The sequence below is a fragment of the Tasmannia lanceolata genome, unplaced genomic scaffold (assembly GCF_043159265.1).
Source record: "Tasmannia lanceolata isolate RefF3 unplaced genomic scaffold, GAP_Taslan_0.1 ptg000006l, whole genome shotgun sequence".
In the NCBI taxonomy this organism is placed as follows: domain Eukaryota; kingdom Viridiplantae; phylum Streptophyta; class Magnoliopsida; order Canellales; family Winteraceae; genus Tasmannia; species Tasmannia lanceolata.
Window position 1 is genome coordinate 12,361,489 of NW_027518683.1, and position 22,151 is coordinate 12,383,639.

At 41.3% G+C, this 22,151-nt stretch overlaps 1 protein-coding gene across 3 annotated transcripts; it reads left to right on the top strand.

The window, feature by feature from the left end:
• Positions 1-3,935: 3,935 nt before the first annotated feature.
• Positions 3,936-21,912, top strand: LOC143879725 (putative glucose-6-phosphate 1-epimerase). Of its 3 annotated transcripts, none has more exons than XM_077382247.1 (9): positions 3,936-4,128; positions 7,769-7,843; positions 9,737-9,793; positions 9,909-10,069; positions 10,236-10,376; positions 16,100-16,202; positions 16,279-16,378; positions 16,567-16,763; positions 21,590-21,912. In XM_077382247.1, exons 1-9 carry the CDS (start codon positions 4,036-4,038, stop codon positions 21,623-21,625), a joined length of 963 nt encoding a protein of 320 aa, XP_077238362.1. In that variant the 5' UTR covers positions 3,936-4,035; the 3' UTR covers positions 21,626-21,912. The 3 variants fall into 3 exon arrangements, with proteins under 3 accessions (XP_077238362.1, XP_077238363.1, XP_077238364.1); XM_077382248.1 differs by having other exon boundaries at positions 16,567-16,686; XM_077382249.1 differs by having other exon boundaries at positions 3,938-4,128; positions 16,567-16,808.
• Positions 21,913-22,151: the final 239 nt, after the last annotated feature.

Sequence of the window (22,151 nt, forward strand, 5' to 3'; positions counted from 1 at the left end):
CTGTGTAACTGCCAGCCCGTAGTAATTCAGTGCATCCGCAAAGAAGGGGTGGAAGGGGAGCCTAAGCCCGGCTCGGAAGGCCTCCTCATACACGCAGAGGTCTGCGCTATCGTTGCTGGCCCGATCCCCTTCGACAGCCGCCCTCAGAATGTACCGGCTAGGAATACAGTATTTGTCCCTGACGATCTGAAGCCTGTTCGGCCACAGATGGTTCACCTCGTATAGGGCCCCGATGTTATACTGCGGGTTGGCTTCCATCTGTGCCTCCGCTATCACCTCGACTGGCATGCGCGACGATTGAGGGACTGCCGTTTCGACGTCCTCATCATCGTCGCTGGTTTCTACCCGATCCGGTCCGTCCCCACAGGCCGGGATTGTGTCTAAGTCCACACTCATTTCCTCACCGCTCTCCTCGTCTATTATGATCACTAGCTCTTCGCCCTCAACACCGGCCTCCTCTATAGGTGAGGCCGGAACCGCCCTCTCCGATGCCTCGGACCCCGATGCGGTACTGGTCGAACCGGACTCCTTTGAACTGGAGTCCGTCTCCGAACTAGTGCTAGACATAAAAAGGAAAAAAAAAGAGAAAAGAAAGGCTAAAAGCTAAAAAAGATTACCGAACTGGAGTGTTGGACGAGGACCTCCGGGCTCACTGATCCGAAGCGGGCAGAAAACTTGAGCAGCCGAACAGAAGAGGAGGAGAGTAAAAGATGAAAAGTAAACTCCTGTATTTATAGAGAAGCTGGGAAGAGCGGGAAAAATCCCGCCCATTTCCGCCAGCCGGAGTGCGCCACGTCGCCTTCCGCATTAAATGCGCCGCTCGCATTAAATGCGCCGCTCGCATTAAATGCGCCGCTCGCATTAAATGCGCCGCCTGCATTAAATACAAGGCACAGGTCCCAAAGCGCCAGAAGACAAAAGACCTGTCCGGCTGTCCGGACAGGATATGGTGCATTCAGGCGACAAAAGACCTGTCCGGCTGTCCGGACAGGATATGGCGCGTTCGCTAGACGACAAAAGCGCTAGGCGACAAAGACCTGTCCGGCTGTCCGGACAGGATATGGTGCATTCAGGCGACAAAAGACCTGTCCGGCTGTCCGGACAGGATATGGCGCGTTCGCTAGACGACAAAAGCGCTAGGCGACAAAAGACCTGTCCGGCTGTCCGGACAGGATATGGCGCGTTCGCTAGACGACAAAAGCGCTAGGCGACAAAGACCTGTCCGGCTGTCCGGACAGGATATGGTGCATTCAGGCGACAAAAGACCTGTCCGGCTGTCCGGACAGGATATGGCGCGTTCGCTAGACGACAAAAGCGCTAGGCGACAAAGACCTGTCCGGCTGTCCGGACAGGATATGGTGCATTCAGGCGACAAAAGACCTGTCCGGCTGTCCGGACAGGATATGGCGCGTTCGCTAGACGACAAAAGCGCTAGGCGACAAAAGACCTGTCCGGCTGTCCGGACAGGATATGGCGCGTTCGCTAGACGACAAAAGCGCTAGGCGACAAAGACCTGTCCGGCTGTCCGGACAGGATATGGTGCATTCAGGCGACAAAAGACCTGTCCGGCTGTCCGGACAGGATATGGCGCGTTCGCTAGACGACAAAAGCGCTAGGCGACAAAAGACCTGTCCGGCTGTCCGGACAGGATAATTTAAAAGACAAAGACCTGTCCGGCTGTCCGGACAGGATATGGTGCATTCAGGCGACAAAAGACCTGTCCGGCTGTCCGGACAGGATAATTTAAAAGACAAAGACCTGTCCGGCTCTCCGGACAGGATATGGTGCATTCAGGCGACAAAAGACCTGTCCGGCTGTCCGGACAGGATAATTTAAAAGACAAAGACCTGTCCGGCTGTCCGGACAGGATATGGTGCATTCAGGCGACAAAAGACCTGTCCGGCTGTCCGGACAGGATATGGCGCGTTCGCTAGACGACAAAAGCGCTAGGCGACAAAAGACCTGTCCGGCTGTCCGGACAGGATATGGCGCGTTCGCTAGACGACAAAAGCGCTAGGCGACAAAAGACCTGTCCGGCTGTCCGGACAGGATATGGCGCGTTCGCTAGACGACAAAAGCGCTAGGCGACAAAAGACCTGTCCGGCTGTCCGGACAGGATAATTTAAAAGACAAAGACCTGTCCGGCTGTCCGGACAGGATATGGTGCATTCAGGCGACAAAAGACCTGTCCGGCTGTCCGGACAGGATAATTTAAAAGACAAAGACCTGTCCGGCTGTCCGGACAGGATATGGTGCATTCAGGCGACAAAAGACCTGTCCGGCTGTCCGGACAGGATATGGCGCGTTCGCTAGACGACAAAAGCGCTAGGCGACAAAGACCTGTCCGGCTGTCCGGACAGGATATGGCGCGTTCGCTAGACGACAAAAGCGCTAGGCGACAAAAGACCTGTCCGGCTGTCCGGACAGGATATGGCGCGTTCGCTAGACGACAAAAGCGCTAGGCGACAAAAGGTTTCACCAGCAAAGACCTGCCCGGCTGGCCGTTCACAGCCTTAGCCGAGCAGGACCACATTACCTTCTGAACCAAGGACGTCCAGGACCCCTGGCCGCCCAGGCCTCTGGTCAAAAATTCAGCTGTGCTGGATAGTCGAATGCCTTCTGCCCGGCCGTACTCCTTCAGGCCAAACGCCAAGGCCAGGCCAGGGCGCCAGGAGTCTCCTGTCCAGCCACTATTTCTCCTAGCTGAGTCTGAGCCCGGCCTCAACTGCCTGGAGGTCTTAAGGCTGGCCCGATGCTGTCTTTACCGTCTCTTTGCTTCTTCTAGCCACTTGCATGGCTTGAAGAACCAGGGGGCAACTGATAGGGTCCGGACTCAGCACTGAGGGAATCCGGACTCGGCAATCCGGACTCAGCACTGAGGGGTCCGAACTCAGCATCCAATTAGCTTCTGGCACGTGGCCCCTCACAAGGACCGTTGGAAGGCCAACACCTGTCTCCACTAGGTGTGACACCTGGACCAATCAGGGACCTCCACCTGCCCTCCTTAGGTATGAAACCTGGTCCATACAGAGGCCACCACCTGGCTCAGAACTACCACCTGTCCTAGACAGGTGGCTCAGAATCACTATAAATAGCCTTCACTTGTGCTAAGGTGAGGGTCCTGAAAATCTGAGAACCAAAACTCTAAGCTTTTTGCTCTGACATTGCTCTACACTCCTGCTCATACTGACTTGAGTGTCGAAGCGCCCGTCCGGAGTATCACTCCGGGTTGGTCCTCTGACCCTTTTCTTTCTTGTCTGTACTCTGTGCAGCGCAGGACTCAACCAGCCATTCAGCCGTGGCTCGTTAGCCCGGACCACCCAGCCTTTTCAGCCCTACCATAACCTGTTACCGATTTTAGGCCTAACAGCCTGTGAAGTTATTTCCGTTATATTAGTAAACTGTACGGGGTTTTTGGCCCTCAAGTCGTAACAGCCTCAATAAAGAAACAATAAAAAAAAAATGGGTGATGATAAATTCGCACCCTTTAGGATAATTCTCACCCTTTAACGTCAAAAAAAGGTCCACATGTCCTCCTTCTTCGTTAGAGACAGAGAGACAGACAGAGAGTGGGGCCTCATTACTTCGGACTGGGAGAGGTGCACCTAAGCCGCCTACGCACTCATCAATAATGGTGTTCAACTGGCTTGCACGGGTGCGGATTATCCCATAGGAGTGCGGATTATCATCACCGTAAAAAATGGGGAAAAAACACCGGAGAAAGTAAAAAACGGAAAAAAAAGGGCGATGATATTTTCACCCCCCCGCAGTAAGCATTCGCCCTGTAACTTAGATTTGAGGGGAAAAAGCGTTAAAGTTGCCCACTATTTTCACGTCATAAGTGGGGTTAATGCGTACTGCAGAGGGGGTGAAAATATCATCTCCCAAAAATAAAAGGAAAAACTTTACATGAGACCCTGCAGATTCTCTGTCCGTCTGTTTATACTTTATACCAACCGAACATCAGTTTTCTGAAAAGAGAAATCTCTCTCTCTCTCTCAGGGTTTGGGGATTTCTGGTTATGGGATTTGAGTGATGTCGAGCGAAAGGGTTTCTGTGGAGCACTGTAAGGGCATCAATGGCCTCGACAAGGTCGTTTTGAGGGAAATCCGAGGAAGCTCGGCCGAGGTACGTTGCATTTTTCCTCCTTCCTTTTTCTTGATTCGATTCAAAACGTATCTACGGGCGCAGAAATTCACATCGAATTCATTTCTCGCTTCTTCTGATCGTATTTTAGCTCGATCTGTTCAATCTTTCGTTCACTTTCTTGGTTCTGATGTTATTACTGTTATTTCCCTAATTTGATTCAATCTTTTTGTTGTTTCTTGATGAATCTGCATGTAATTTGTGAGCTTTCCTTCTAATTTGAGATGGAGTATCGATTGTTTGCTCTTTCGTTGTAGCTTTTTTAGGTAAGGTGATTATTAGTTGTTAATCTTTCTCTATCTAATGCCCCGATGACGAATTCCATTTGTCCATGTAGGAGTTTCTGGGAAAGAATGATAAATTGCAGATTGTTGTTTCAATTATTGTAAATTATTACTCTATAACCTAGGCTAATATGCTCTAAATTTCTTTTAGTCAGATATGCAATTCGCATGTACGACCTGTAAAGAAAAGTCATCTGCATCAAAGTTGGCAAAGTTGGTTTTGTATCTTTCCCAACTGATCTATATTTTTTAGATGTACTGCCTCAGGGAGTATTAAACCATATGCTATTTTTCTCCTAATTTAAGAAATAAAGTCATGAAAAGAGTCAGCATTGTGACCCGAAGTCAAGGAAATTATATGAAATTCAGCAAAAAAATATATAAAATATTATTTGAATAATGCCATTTGGGGAATAAGAGGATATTTGCATGCAATTTTTTTCATAATTTAAGTAGCAAATGAATGAAAAAAACACACTGATTAAGCAAGTAAAAATCATATTGAGCAGATGAGGAAGTCAAGGAAATTATTTGAAATTCAGTGAAAAAATGAAAATTTATGTGAATAAGGTCATTTTGGGACCATTTAAAAAAAAAAGGTCATTTTGGGACAGGGACTGCTGCCCATAGAGAGCGGCACCATGGGCCTCCTAATTGTAGGAGGAGACTCCTTGAATGTTATCAGATGCCTTCAGGGATCTAATATTAGTCCATGGAGGTTTGCTCGTTGGATAGATGAGATCCAAGACCGAGTGGTTGGCTCGAGCACCAATAAAACTAAAAGAGAAGAGAGAAGAATAGTAAAACGATAGATAACAAGTAATAAAAGTATGCTGCTTATCTCAGGACTTCACCATGAGTTTCTTTGGCATCTCACCAAAGAATCCTTGGCATCTCGCTGAAGAAGAAGACAAAGATGAAACCCTTTTTCTCCTAGAAGCTCTCAATATCATGTAGAAGATGCATGTAGTGTTCATCTTTTCACAAACCCAACATAAAGTATTTATATCAAACCAATAAACAACCCTGAAGACTAAACTACCCCTCTAAGGACTTAAAGGCATGCTCCCATTAAAATTCTGTAATACAACCGTGGGGCCTATTTAAAACAGCCATAACTCACATAACTTAAGTTATTTTGATGCAAAAAGACGCTATTACCTCCTATAACTTAAAAATACTCATAAAAGACTCTTTTAAAACCCTATAACCAAAAGAAAAACTCTAAAGAACATAAAGAACTTAAAAGGGCACGCATGATATATGAATACTCAACTCAACTCAACAAAGCCTTTGTCCCAAACTAGTTGGGGTCGACTAAATGAATCCTTTAGAAAATTTTCATGAAGAAGGTGAAAGGAATCTACTCGGCTCTAATCCTGGCTCTAGTTGGGTTCTTCTACGTGGATCATTTTCTTCCATTCTATCCTATCCAAGGTCATGTTCTCTGTTATGTTCCTAGTTATCAAGTCTTTCCTCATTGTTTCTTCCCAAGTTGTTTTCGGTATGCCCCTACCTCCTTTTACTCCATGAGTTTGGCACAAGTCGCCTCTTCTCACTGGAGCATCCAAAGGTATGATATATGAATCATCTCTGAAAATGTATGTGAACCGGTCAGGCATCAGAAATGTGTCTGCAACATCTGTGAATCATCAGTGCTGTCTAATTGTTGATCTGAAACATTTGGATTAAAGAATCTGGTCGTCCATCCAAATCGAAGTCATCTGTCTGTTGCTACATCTCCTCTGTCGCTAGTAAACTTGAAATCCTAAGTCTGGATCCCCATCAGCTATTCTTTGTATTTGTTCATGTATTCTGTGTATTGACCACCTAGGTCTTTGGGGTTTCCACTTTTTCTTTAATGAAAATTTCTCCATTTAAAAAAAAAGAGGTCATTTTGGGAGTAAAAGGTTTGATTGGTTATTTGCAAGTTTGACCTTTTGGGACTAAACTTCCATCTTTGCAATCTAAATAAATTACTTTAGATGTAGCTAAAATTGCATCCCCCCAAACTAATTTGTGAGAAATGTTGTCCATATAATGTGATTAGATGCTTTGCTTCAGTCCCAACCTACGTACCGAAAAAATGTGATTAGATGCTTGAAAAATACTTTAAAAGGTATAATAAAGCGATTGCTAATTTGCAACCTATCGAATTGGGTGCTTTCTAATTGCTTTATAAACTGTTTCAATAGAAACTTGCAATCGGATGGGTTGATATATGATGACAGAGGTACCTTACACAACACTAAAATTTGATAACCTTATCAGATGTATATGAAATTAGCAAGTGAATGATTATGACATTAATGCAGACTCTATTGTAAGTAACAATACATTCATCATTTTGTGAAATTGTAAATTTACTATCTTTCTACTCGTGTCAAAAACTTTAAAGTTGGATTGATCAAGAATATTATTAACTTTCCTATGCAAAGAATTTAGTGACTTTTAAATGCTTTTAAAGTTATTGGTTCATGAAACTTGTTTTATATTATACTTTCATTTTAATCGTATTAATTCAATATCTAAAGCTAGAAAACTGAAAGATTGGTATGTAAGTTGGGTTAGCTTATCATTTTATGCTCCTTTGATGGCGCTAATTTTGAGGCTATCCAATGTGGTTTCAAGGCGCAATTTTAAGGGTATGCACCATAATCTTGGGTATATTCTTGAAAATAAGATGATAAAGTACTGGTGTTTAACTGTGTCCGAGGGGCTTTTGGTTGAGTTTTGTATACTGGGCTCTTATAGGCCATGGATATTTGATACAATATGAATTTTTGTGTTTTATATAGTGCTATGATGGCTTATCTACTAAGGGACTGGAGTTACATTTCTTTTTGGGTCTTCATTGTTGTTTCTGAAAAATGAGAATTACTTGCCTCTTTGCTTGTATTTCCACAAGACGCTAGTTTTTTGTGGATGTTGTGGCACTAGTCGATCCCCTTTATGTTGGGGTTTCTTGCATCTTGCACTGAAATAATCAAGTTCATGGCAGATTGCACTTAGATCCGTCATAAGCTTCTAATTCTTTCTACAATTCGTTGTATAAGCTTATACTAAAATGAGTAGTGAATATTTCGTCTCTTTCTGAAAAATAAGTGCATATGTTTTTTGTTTCTTTGCTTTCTTGTTATAGCTTCTTGCTTGTTTTTCTCACTTTATATTTTATCATGGCTAAATTTAATAAGTAAATGATGCTTAATTATGGATGCAATCATAAAAATTGATGGAAACAAGTGCATAGCAGATTATTGTTTACTTTAGATACGGAGTGTACTTCTTTGCAAGAACTTAATACTAATAGTATTCATATCGTTTTTATTTGTCTACAGGTGTATCTGTATGGAGGTCACGTGACATCTTGGAAGAATGACCATGGGGAAGAATTGCTTTTCGTGAGCAGTAAGGTACTGAAAACAATTTTTCCATTTTTTTTATTTTTTATAGGCAATCCAATATATTAAAAGGGCGGACCAAGGAGGTCACCCAAAGAGAGGAACAAAGAGAAAAGAAAAAGCAACAGAAAAGCAAAAAATACAAACACCCTCAAGGAGGGTGCTTGTATTTTTAATTTTTCCATTTTTCTGTTTCTCTAAGACTAGTGTTTTAATGAGTCAAACGATTTTCTCAGCATAGACCTTTTATTTGGAGGATAGAATCATAGTATCTCGGGTTGGCCAGAACGGCATGTTGGAAATTGCTCTAAATGTTTTTGAGCTATGGAACTTGAAAGAAACATGTATATTATAGTCAGAGTTTGACCCACTTACCTTGAGGAAGTCGAAGTGCTGACACGTCCTCATGGTAACAATGTTAGAAGCTATTTCCTAAAACAACCCTTAGTATATAAAATTGTATAATTTATATTGAATTACATAAAATTCTATTTGAGATTTATAATACAGTAATGCATAGATATATGCAGAAAGGTATTGTTTATTCTCTAATTGTAATAGGCTTCTTCATATTCATGAACCCATAGAATCTGAGATATGCATGTCAACTTGTATTTGGCATGAGGGATTTCCAGGGAATGGATTATCCCTGTTATGCCATTTCTAATGTTTCTTTCTTTGTATATTTTGCAAGAAAAAATTCTGGCCTGCTGTTTCAGCTGGTTCACTCATCCTTGAGCATAAATATATCCCAGTTTCCATTTAGTCTGCTTTTTCGCACTGTGTTTCCAAGTGGAATCATAGCATGTTTCTGAAGATTTTGAAAAGATATATATGGGGATTTGCCAACGTCCATCGCAGAAGGCATTTCGCGGATGGTCTGTTGCATCTGATAGCAGCCACCCTGTGAATGAAGACAAAATCTGCTGAAAAGTGAGCCTCTGTGGCTGCTGTCAGATGCAACAGACCATCCGTGAAATGCCTGCGATGGACGCTAGCAAATCCCACACACGCACACACATGCACACACACACACACACACACACACACACACACATATATATATATATATATATATATATATATATATAGAGAGAGAGAGAGAGAGAGAGAGAGAGAGAGAGAGAGAGAGAGAGAGTCACGCTCTTGTTTTGATTATGGCATTCCTCACTTTGTTAAACACCTTTTCGATTGGCTGTTTATAGCTTTTTCAGAATTATTATTCCAGTATCCTTTAAAAAAATAAATGAATAAATAAATAATGCCGGCATAGGCCAATTAACAATTGTAAAATGAAGAGAGGAGATTGACATTATTAAAACAAAGGAGTGCAGAGGACTACTGTCTTGTTTGGATGATTTTTTTATCCATCATTTTTTTATGCCCTTTTCCTAACTCGCTAACCCATACTATCATCCCATATAATATTCTTTAATCCATCATATACAATGAGTTTCACGATGCTAAAATGCTTCCATGTGTAGGAATTAGGGTAAAACAACTTTAAACTCAAATAGAAAATCATCTAGGAGGTTCATAGACAGTGATAGAGATGCAATAATTGTGTAATAGTCAAGGGAAATGATGCCCACAGTCCCTTGTTTTATCCATGCTGTTAGTTTCAAAGTTGCCTCTTCGGCTCACTCTTCATCTCCACAATATCCTGTGGTTTTGGTGCTGTTATTTTTCTTTTTATTCAAATGGACTAGCTTCCTGTAGCATCATATTATCTCTTTATTCATGTGGACATGGGAACATCCTGCAATGGTATCATTGCAAGGCTTGATGTACCTTATTTTCACGATGGTATGAGGCTGGTGCTTTCCTCCTCTTCATAGCCTTATTTTACAGCCCGATTAATTTAATTACTTATATTTTTAGTTGAACTTTTACTTGCTTGTGTAGGCTATTTTTAAGCCTCCAAAGGCAATACGTGGAGGGATTCCAATATGCTTTCCGCAGGTATGTGCTGACTCAAATGTGTGCTTCTATTTTTCTTTCCTCCCCTTCTCTTGTTTTCTTCAGTTCTTTCCATGCACACAAGAGATATTAGCTGCAAATTACTCTGCAAATGCAGTTTGGTGGCGTTGGATCTCTTGAACAACATGGGTTTGCAAGGAACAGGATCTGGAGCATTGACACTGATCCACCACCTTTTCCATCAAGTACTTCCAATAAGACATATGTGGATTTAATCCTCAAGCCATCTGAAGAAGATGTGAAGATCTGGCCTCACTGGTACACAGACTAGCAAAAGGACATCATATCTTCTTTTGTTCGTAACACAATAATCTCTGGACAGCTGTCAAATTTGTGTTCAGGAAGGTAGATGCTACTAAAATGCATATTATAATTTCTTTCCTTATTTGGCTGAATTAGTGTGGCATTTTGCTGTCGTCTGCAGCTATGAGTTTCGTCTAAGGGTATCTCTTGGACCTGGAGGAGATCTGATGTTGACATCCCGCATCAGAAATACCAACACTGATGGAAAGCCATTTACATTTACATTTGCATACCATACTTACTTCTCTGTTTCTGATGTCAGGTATACCCTATTGATTCACTATGAGCTTCATTTATGGTTGCTGGCATTTATGAGATAACTGTTTTGAAGATAATAATAAGGTTTATGTGATTCGTACACTTTCCTCAGTTACATAATTATAGTGGAGAGCTTCTAGAAAGACATTTCTGTATCATGGATGGTTCTAAGAGTGCTCACTATTGCACAAAGTCTCATTATGCATTAATTATCATTTTGATGACCAGAATACCCTTGTTTTTTATAAAATAACAAGCATACACCTTACACAAACTTTTCTTTTTCTTTTTCGTCTTTTGTATTCTGCCTACTCCAGTTTGGTCTAGCCTTGTTCTTCTTAAATGACATCTCACTTGTTTGATACCTGCACTTTAATTAACGTGGAAAATTAGGAGGGCTGTTTGGGACAGCCCTCTCACAAGCATGTCTTGATATCATTATCCATGATAGTGAGTAATGATGAAGATGCCTCGAACTGATATTGTTAATGCAATGTCGGATGATTCTTCATTACATATGCATAATTTAATTCAAATTCTATGGAAAGCTAGTGATTCAAAGTTCAATACAAAGTGAATATGCACAGAGAGACATTTTTTTCTTTCTGGACGCTTGATTATTGTCTATTAACCAGAGTAAAAGCAGGATAGATCATTACGTGATTTGTCCTCGATGGAGCTCCCTTAACCTTGACTCATTCTCTTAACTTTGACTAGTGCCAAAGTGCCCTTGCCATTACTGTTTCTGATCACTGCCCATCTTGTTGGACCCTCGTTTGGAATCTAGGGGGGCCATACCCTTTTCAGTTTTAGCTTGCCTGGTTGGAAGTCCCTAAGATGAAGGAAATGGTGGAGGACTAGGGAAGGAAGTCGCAGTGTTGGGACCTACTGATGTGGTTTCAGGAAGAAGCTTTGCTTTGTGAAGAACAAGTTGAAGGCGTGGAACTAGGATACATTTCGTAATTTGGACAATAGAAAATCAAGCTTCCTTCTTTGTATTCAAGAGATAGATATCAAGGAAGAAGCTTCCTTGGCGGGGGATGAGGAAGTGGTGGAAAAGAGGATTCTAAAGGAGTATAACGTCCTAGTGTCGTAGGAAGAAATTTAGTGGAGACAAAGGTCAAGGTCTAGATGGTTAAAAGGATATAAAAGTACTGCGTACTTCCATGGAATTGCTAGCGCAGAAGAGGAGGAAAATGAATCTTGTTGATACTGATAAAGAGCACTAGGTGTGAGGACCAGGAGGTTATTACAAAGGAGATTGTGGGTGTTATAAATGTCTGTATTTTCTGTTGAGGAAGTGTGTCACCCCAAGCTTGATGGTATTAATTTTAATAAGTTGGATGGATGAGCTAGATATAGTCGGTTTGTTTTCCTTGAGTGGAGATCGCGCCTCGGGGCCGGATGACTTTTGCCTCTCTTTCTTCGACCGGTGTTGGGAAATGGTGAAAGAAGACATTCTCAAAATTTTAAGGCTTTTATGAGGGTTTGGAGCTGCACATGAGTAAAAACGCCAATTTTGTCGCCCTGATCCCTAAAATTGATGAGGATTACAGAATATCGGACTTTTGGCCGATCAATTTGGTGGGTTGAATTGCCTCAATAAAGTAGTAATTGAAGGCGACTCTTCTAATGTAATTCGGTGGCTCAAAGGATCTCAAAAACCCCCATGGAGATTTGATAGATGGTTGGATGAAATGTTTGATTGGCTAAAGTCTATGGAGGTTGTCTTTCTTCATGTGCTTCGCTCCACTAATCAGGAAGCGGATGGTTTAGCTAGAGCAGGAGTTTTCAAGGACTCTAGCTCTCTTTGACTCTCTTCCGCCGTGAAACTCTATTCTTGTACTCTTATATTGTTTTTCTTTTTTCTCATTGTACTCTAACCATCACGGTCTTTTTTTAATATATTTGGCTACCATTTTCCAAAAAAATAAATAAAATTGGTGGGTAGAATATCGGACGGACATTTTCCATTTCTTTATATGTTCCTATTTCTCTTGTATTCTTCTACAAATCAGACGTTAGCATCGATTCCGTCGGATAATGATGTCGTAAACGGCTCGAAAATTTTTCGACTTGTGTAGTAAAATGGCGAAAGAATGCGGGAATACGAATGGGGAAATCTGGCCATGATTTTACTCCTAGGTGAGGAACCCACCCAAGATTCCCGCCAAAGGCGTCAGATCTTCGATCCATACAACCAAACCCTCACTGGAAATATCATTCTGCCGGAAGTTGCATACTCTTCCCACTAAGTCTTCCACCACTAGTAGAACTAAAACCACTCTCTCCAAACCCTCATCGGTTCACTCACTAACCCTCTCTCCTTACTCCATCCTATATCTCCCTCGCTCCGTTCCGGCGTGGAGTTATCTCCCCGGCAGCCATTTTGGATGACTGGCCCGGAGACGGAACACTTTTTCGGTGGTGGCAGGGAGTTCCTGACGTCAGGTGGTCGAGCGTATTTCTCGTCGGAGGATGATTTCATGAGTCGGCGGTAGCGGCTTTCGAGGGCTGTGGAACCTAGATGTCATGCAAAGGGTTGTACCGCCGATCTGACACATGTGAAGCATTACCACCAACGTCAGAAAGTGTACGAATTCTGGACGGATGATGCAAATTCTAATCACTTCCGGCTTCAAATTTGGAATATGAATTGTTCTCGATGAAAACTATTGAGAATCTAAGGTGTTGCTATTCAAAATGATTGGATTTGAGCTTCACGGCACAAGTCATAATTTTTTTATATTTAAAACTTTTTCTTATCAGCAAAAAAAGTGTGTTAAGCACTTTTGGTGAATTTGTGTAAAGAATTTAGGGCATTTTTGTTGCTTTGCATTTTTCATATGCAAAGGATTTTAGCTTAATGTTATCTTTTAATAAGGGAGCTGCTTTTAATTTTTCATGGGAATTTCTCTAAGAGTTTTCTACATTTCCGTTCTTGGGCAATTGGATTTGCTATTTGAACCGAGTTTCGTGCTTTATGCTTAAATAAGAAATCGAAGTATCTTCTTTTGAAAAAATTTAGGGTTTTCTGTTCAAGTTCATGCGTCTGCATCTTTCTCTCTGCACACACTTTATTACGCTGTTGGTCATGCTTCACTTGTCTCATATCGGCAGTTTTTAAACAGTGGGTTTCTTGTTCTCTCCGTTGTATTGCTGTTTTATTTAAGTATTATATTGTTTGTGCTTGGGTTTAGATTCCTTCATTTTATGGTTGTGCAATTCTATCCCACTGTCCAAATTATTTCCTCACCGCTCTTTCATGAGTTCTTTGGGAATCATTGAGCTTGATATATGCAGGTAATTAAGGGATTGTATTTCTGTCACCAATCAGCTAAGCCCTCTATTACATCCGTCATTGCTTTAATTCCCACAGTAAGAAATACGGAGGATATTAAACAATTTAGCCCCATTAGCCTTATCTGTAGTGTCTATACAATCATTTTTAAGGTTCTTTTCTTAAGGATTAAAAAGGTTATGGCCTTTATGGTTGCCCTAATCAAAGCATTTTTTGTCACTAGGTAGGCAAATTCTCAATGACCTTGTTATTGCCAATGGGATAATTGATTATGTTGGAAAGGCTAGTCCCAGCTATATGATTTTTAAGCTTGATTTGAGAAGGGGCCTATGATAGACTTGAGTAATCTCTTCTTATGTGGACACTCCAAAAAATGCATTTTGCCCTAAAGTGGAGGAAATGGATTCACTTGGTGCTTATTTCTATCTAATTCTCGATGATCTTAAGCAAAAAAATTTTTTTTTTTTTTTTTTTTTTGAATGGTCGCAGATTTCATTAAGAAAAAGGGAAACGGAGAAAGTCCACCCTACAGGTACATATAGGAGAATATAAAAGAACTAGAAAAAACCTAAAATACATCCATATAGTCCTATTAAGGGGGTAAAAAATCAAACATCTCTAATTCCTGCCTGTGAACTCCATCCCTAGCTAGTCTGTCAGCGATCCCATTTGCTGACCTTCTCACATGTACAAATAAAGTTGAGGAACCTTCTATTCTATCTCTGATCTCATCAAACAAATGAGCAAACATCCACGGGGGGACCTACGAACCTTTGAGCCATCTTATAACATTGAGGGAGTCACCCTCTACTATCAATCGGTCCAAGCTATCTTCCTCCACAGTAATTAATGCTTGGTGGACAACATTTACCTCCGCTTCACTAGCATCCGCTACCCCAATAGGCCTTGAAAAAGCCCATGAAACTTCCCCCCTTAGTCCCTTAGAACAACCCCAATGCCCACGGGCTCGATATTTCCCAAGGTCAAAATTTAATTTCAACAACCCACTAGGTGGGGGTGGCCAATTTTGCACTACCGAGAGACGACTCTCCTTGCTATAGCATACCACCTCCAATCCCTCCCATAACTCGAAAGCTGAAACAAAGCGGGAAAGAGGAAGGGATTTTGCCCAAGCAATGTTTAATTCAGTAACTTTTATGAACAGAAAATAGGATGACTTTGCCACTCCTTCAAATACTCTATCATTCCTTCTTTCCATAGCACCCAAATAGTAGCTAGAAGAGAAGGTGAGCAAAACTTTCCCTTTTTTCTTCCATGAGGTCAACGACCAACCTTCAGGTAAATCTTGAAGATTAGAAGGGAAGACCCAGTCAATCCCAAACCTAGACAAATGGCACCCCACACCTCTCTAGCTACTTAGCAATGAACAAATAATACGGTCGACCAATTCTCCCACCTTGATACACAAGGCACAATGGTCTACTATCAACATCTTATGGGGCCCTAAGAAAGACTGATAATCTTTAACAGTTGCTAAATTGGTTATACCTTTTTTTCTCTACAGGGGTCTTCTTTTTCTCCTTTTCTATTCTTTGGTGATCTTGGGCATTCTCTTAATTCTGTTATTTGCTGATCTTGGCCATTTTATCCAGTGGATGCCATGACTTCATAATTATCATTGCTGAGGGATGCCTCTTGCATTTAGTTGTTAGATGTAGAGTTCAAAATTGAGGCAAGTTATGCTATTGGTATGATTTTCCTGGCAAATGGCCTTGGGAAGCACCTTTTTCTTCTTTAACCTATTTGGTAGATAATACCTTCCGCCTATATCTCTAGACCCCTCTGTCGATAAGTTGAGCGTGAGGCTTTTCTTTCCCTCTAAGGGGGGAGGTTTTGGCTCCTTGCCGACCAAAACATAAATACAGTGCTTAATTAGAAACCAAGTTTATAAAGATGTACTCCTGGGTTGGCCTTTTGAGGTTATTCATTGCCTTTTGATGATCCCGAGATTTGGTATCATCCCAACTTGGATAACCCCAGCCCCCATTTTTTTTCCTTTTTCCAGTGAAAATGTTTTGCCGCCGGTATTTTAGATGCCACTATTGAGGTGTTGTTGTGGGGATCATCTCATTTAAGTGGAGAAGCAATGCCTTGCCACATTTCCCTATGTGGTTGGGGGTGAACCCTTGATGTTTGGGTTCGATCCTGGCCTATGTACAAGATAGATATGGAGTACATTCAGTGCTCATGTTCATCCCCGTTTCCCCTTATGCAACTACTATTACTGCTGCTTCATGGTTCAGAACCTTAAAATTAAATTAAAAAAATAATCCCACCTCAACATGGCTGTGCTGCTTGTACTGCATTAAGCAGGCTCTCAGGTCCTTCTTTAATAAGATGATGCGCATTTTGTAAGTGCAAATATGTGGTTTTTGCAGAAATTAATTCATATTGCTTGTATTCAGTGAAGTGCGGGTTGAAGGATTGGAAACTCTGGATTATCTGGATAACTTACAAGATAGGGAGCGCTTCACAGAGCAAGGAGATGCAATAACATTTGAATCGGAAGTGAGTACTGAGTTTGTGGAATGGCTATCACTAGTCTTTTACCGATTTCGTATTCATTCCTTTTTTATCATGAAAGGTGGACAAAATATATCTCAGCACACCAACAAAAATTGCGATTCTGGATCACGAGAAGAAGGGAACATTTGTTTTGAAGAAAGATGGACTTCCGGATGCTGGTAAGGCTGTCCATGTCTAGCTGTTTGTCATTATTCATTTTATATGAAACTGATTTTCTAGAGTATGTTTTCAGATTAAAAATGTAAAGTAGGCTATTCCATTAAATTCTAGCTGATCACCTAGTTTGATAGTGTTTGATATAGAAAATCCCTAATGCTCATTGGCTACTTTTTACTGTTTCTTGCAGTGGTGTGGAATCCTTGGGACAGGAAGGCGAAGGCCATGACAGATTTTGGAGATGACGAGTACAAGCATATGTTGTGTGTTGAGGCTGCTGCTGTTGAGAAGCCCATCACTTTGAAACCTGGTGAGGAATGGAGAGGAAGACAGGAGCTGTCTGCTGTTCCTTCCAGTTACTGTAGTGGGCAATTGGATCCTCAAAAGGTTCTCCAAGGGTGAAAGATCAGTCTATTGGTGCATTCTGTACAGGTTCTTAATTAAAACTTTAACATGGTTGAAATTTTTTTCCGTGGACTCGGAGGCATCAGTTTAGGCTTCAGCGTCGGCCTAGGCTTCCTTATACGTGGGCTTTGGTACTATAGCCTATGCTTTAGGAACAGGCTCGGGCCCGCCTGTTATCAGTCGCTTCGATTTAACAAAATGAATAAATCAAATGGAGCGACTGATTTACCGGTACGTCCCTTCTATCCACACAATTCCCCTTGAACAGGGAATGAGGTGGATCCCAACATGGAAAGCTTTGCCTTCCCATGATTTGGGGGGATGGGGTTTGGTCCAATTCTGTTTTCATAACGTATGTCTGGGAGAGGATGGTTGTTGCTCACCCTAAATGGCTAAACTTCTTGAAATTGCGGTCAATGTGAAGCCACTATGAAAGACAACCAAGGCGAAAAAGGCGCAACCCCCTTACTTAATAGGGCCCTTGCGCAGCTTTGGAAAGGAGAGAATTTCAGAAGTCGTGTTCCAACCAGATGACTCCTCATAATCGGTGTCTGATAGTCTTCATCTCCGCTCAAATCAGCACTTGACGTCTCGGCTTCCTCCTTCAAGCTGTCTTGCAAGTGCATGGTCACCCTGGGCTTCACAACAATTGAAATGGGTAGTCCGTATTGGTATCAGATCTATTCCCATGTTCCTATCTTTCCATTTTATGTACCCATTTCTTGGGTAAAATCTCCCAACTATATTTGAAAATGGATTGGTTATCCATAAAGATAAAGAAAGCTTTGTAAAGGTTAGGTTCCGAAAACCTCCTATACGTTTCTAGGTGGGGCATTGTTCATCTATTTCTATCCCAATGAGCCATCTATCGAATCATTGCGATTGATGTTCGATCCCAAAGAGAAGGAAGAGATCTTCGTAAAGTGGGCACTCGACCCGAAGGTGATGGCAGACTTGGCAGTGGTCTCTTCTTCATATCTGTCAAGTTGATCCTCACGCATATCCTAAAGTCTATCCCTGCTGGCTCCACCGGAGAAGTTGAAGATACCTGTGGCGCTGCCTCCTGCACTACGCCAGTCTTCTTCTGTCTCTCCTCGCATGTCCTTGGAACGGGTGCCAGCAGCCGTGGTAAGACGGGGAGGGGGAGGGGGAGGGGGAGGGGGGGCGGGGTGGGGTGGGGTGGTGTGGTGTGGGCAAGTGTTCTTCGGAATGACTGGGCATAAAGGGCACGTAGGCGGTGAATCTGGTTGAAAGTGAAAGTCGCCAAAAAGTGGCAAGCGCTAATATGTCTATTTGACTTTTGATGTGAAAAGTCAAAAGATATGATGGGAGGTGAAGTGAGAAGAGGCAAAGGATTTGGTCAAAACTGATTGACGCGAGTCTCGACTTAAGAAAGTACCATCAAACAAGCGATGTTATACACGACATATACATAAAGATAACGGTAACAAGACTTTCATGATCTGTTTCCTGACGAGAGCCATTGAACCCTTCTGACATGAAGTACATCAGCCCCCTCTGCAGTCATTGATACACTGCTGCTGGGTATCCCAAGAGATGAATCATTTCCTATATATATATATATATATATATATATATATATATATATATATGAGAAAACGGTTCCTACACATGTGTAGATAAGTTATCTACACACTAGCTTAAAATACAGTGGGGGCCACATTATTTAGGTGATCCAAACCATTCATTTTTAAGGCCCTCACATAGATAGGGTGTCCACAAAAAATCAGATCCATAGGATCATCCTAACCATTCGAACCGTGGAGGCAAAAAATGGACTAATTTGTAAAGGTTTAAAGACATCCATTTTACCTCCACAAATCATAGGGTTGGGATGATCCTATGGATCTGATTTTTTGTAAACACCCTATCTATGTGAGGGCCTTTAAAATGGATGACTTGGATCACCCAAACAATGTGGGCCCCCACTGTATTTTAAGCTAGTGTGTAGAGAACTCTCTACACATGTGTAGGAACCGCTCTCTCTCTCTCTCTCTCTCTCTCTCTCTATATATATATATATATATATATATATATATATATATATATATATATATGAGCAAAGTGAAGCTACACCGGCGGTGTAGCTAACTTAGCTACACCGCCGGCTTAAAATACAATGGGCCCACATTGTTTTGGTGATCCAAAGAATTCATTTGATTGGCCCTCACATAGATAGGGTGTCCACCAAAACAATGTGGGCCCATTGTATTTTAAACCGGCGGTGTAGCTTTACTTTCCTCTCTCTCTCTCTCTCTCTCTCTCTCTCTCTCTATATATATATATATATATATATATATATATATATATATATATATATATATATATATATATATATATATATGAGGAAAATGATTGTGAGCTTGAAGCTCATATAGCTTATATGAGCTTGAGGGCCCAAACACATGGGTCCCACATTTTTTGTGGTGATCCAAACCATTCATTTGCAAGGCCCCATCATAGATAGGGTGTGTACCAAAAATCAGCTCCATTGGATCATCCTAACCCCTCCAAAAGCGGAGGGCAAAAATGGGCAGATTTGTGGCAAACGGTGTGTGTCCATTTTGCCCTCCACTTTTGGATGGGTTAGGATGATCCTATGGAGCTGATTTTTTGTACACACCCTATCCATGTAAGGGCCTTTCAAATGAATGCTTTGGATCATCCTAACAATGTGGGCCCACATGTGTTTGGGCCCTCAAGCTCATATAAGTTATATGAGCTTGAAGCTCACAATCATTTTCCTCTATATATATATATATATATATATATAGCAGAAGAGAAAAGGTTTGAATTTTTTGAATTATTTGAAAAAGTTGTGGAATTAACACGTTGATGGTAATTTTGAATCATTCTTTCCTGTCGTTTTCATTTTTATAGGTATTTGCTAGCCACTACGTCTCGCCCATCCTTTGCAATTGTATGTGTTCAGAGATTTGTCTTATTCGACGTGGTGAAAACTGCACAGACATACTATTTCTTGAAAGGTGGCTAGCAATAATAAGTACAGAAAGAAGCAACCAATAATAATCATTAGGTACTAAAGTTTTGGAGGAAAATTACGGACAAAGTACTTGAAAGTCGCAAAACTACGGAAAAAAGTACCGAAACGGGTACCTGTATATGACAATTACGGAAAAAACTACAAATAAGAAGTATAGAAATATGACAATTACGAAAAAACCAAGGTTGCCAGAGCGGGAATCGAAAGCGGGAATCGAAGGCTCCCGGGGAAGAATCCTGCTCAAGGTTGCCAGAGCGGGAATCGAAAGCGGGAATCGAAGGATCCCAGGGAAGAATCCTGCTTCCTTGGAAAAAACTACTTTTCCTAAATAATTTTTTGAGGATATTACGAATTCTCGACACCTTTAAAAATATTTACAAATTCCGGGCACCTTAAGAGGAACCTCTATAGATTGGAGGGCTAGGATCACCTATGGAAATGATTTCACAGGCACAACCTATTGATGTTGTGTTCCATCACATGGACGGTTTGGATCAACCTATGATGTGTTCTGTACAGTTCTTTGTTGACCTGGGCATTGCACGGGGTGTTTTTTACTAGTATATATATATATATATATATATATATATATATATATATATATATATATATATATATATATATATATGTGTGTGTGTGTGTGTGTGAGAAAACGGTTTCTACACACTAGCTTAAAATACAATGGAGGCCCACATTGTTTGGGTGATCCAAACCATTCATTTGATTGGCCCTCACATAGATAGGGTGTCCACAAAAAATCAGCAGATCATCCTAACCCTTCGAACCATGGAGGCAGAAAATGGACAGATTTGTGAGGGTTTATACACGTCCATTTTACCTCCACAAATCGTAGGGTTGGGATGATCCTATGGAGCTGATTTTTTGTGGACACCCTATCTATGTGAGGGCCAATCAAATGAATGGTTTGGATCACCCAAACAATATGCCCTCCACTGTATTTTAAGCTAGTATATAGAAAACGGTTTCTACACACAAGTGTAGATAAGTTATGAGAAAATAAATAAAGTATGCAGTTGCACAGATAAGCTATCTGTGCATGGGATCCAAAGCATAGGGGGGGCCACATTTTTTGGGGTGTCTGTCCATTCCCCCCTCCAACTTTGATTGGGTTAGGATGATCCTATAGGGCTGATTTTTGGTACACACCCTATCCATGGTAGGGCCTTCCAAATGAATGCTTTGGATCCCCCAAAAAAATGAACCAATAGGGCTGATTTTTATACCCATGCACAGATAGCTTATCTGTGCAGCTGCACATACTTTATTCTCTCTGTGTGTGTGTGTTTTCCAGTTCTATTTAGTATATGACAGATCCCGATTTTATAAATCAATTTAAATGTTATGTAGATTTTGCATGAACATTATTTGTAGGGACATGATTTCAACGCTCCAATGTTTTGATAAACATGCACTCACTTGTTTGTCGTGTAGTATTTAAAGGGTTTTAAAAGCTTTTTGAGGACCGTAATATCCTCTGACATCCCTTTAAATACTACAGGACAAACAAGTGGAGCGTATGTTTAGCAAAACACTGGAGCGCAGATATCATTTCCCTATTTATATTCACTATTTTCTGTCCTTTCTAAAGGCAACTGAATGTAATTAATGTAGGATATTGGTGGACTATGATAGTTTACTGTGGACTGATATTTCGAACTATGACCGCACTATATTGATATGTTGGCATTTTATAGACTTGCCATAGTTGCCTGTTTAACTATTGATTTAAACACTAAATGAAACTTGGAACTGGGTTTTGTAGGCACTCCAGTATTTTCGGATTTGTGCTTGGCAATGAATTCGAGCCACTTCTTTTCAATCACAGGCTATTTGAAAAGCAGAACTTTTATCAAATAAATGATGCATTCATCAAGCGATATTTGGCATATCAAAGGGGAAAAAATTACCCTGAACCTGGGGGCTAGCTACTGTCTTGTATATCTAGAACTGAATTCTTAAGGACATGAGGTATGCGAATGTTTATTTGATCTTTTCTGAAAGATTTTAGGTGATGGTTTTCTTGCTTTCTGCACCTGATCCAGTTCTAAATTCAAAATTGAGATGCATTCAAATCCCTTATTATTATTCTTTGTTTTTGTTCCTATTACTTTGGATATTAACGTGTTGTTCGCATGTGCTATGGGGGGTGATTTTCTTCTCAATTTTTTTTTCACGAGACATTTGGATATACTGGGCCTTGATATGTTGGGGCACAAAGTGCATATAGCTGTCGCAGCTCCCATGTAGGGCTGGCAACGGGGGGCGGTTCGGGGCCGGATGTTGGGGTCCCCTACTCCTTCCCCTCTGCGGGGAATTTTTCCCCT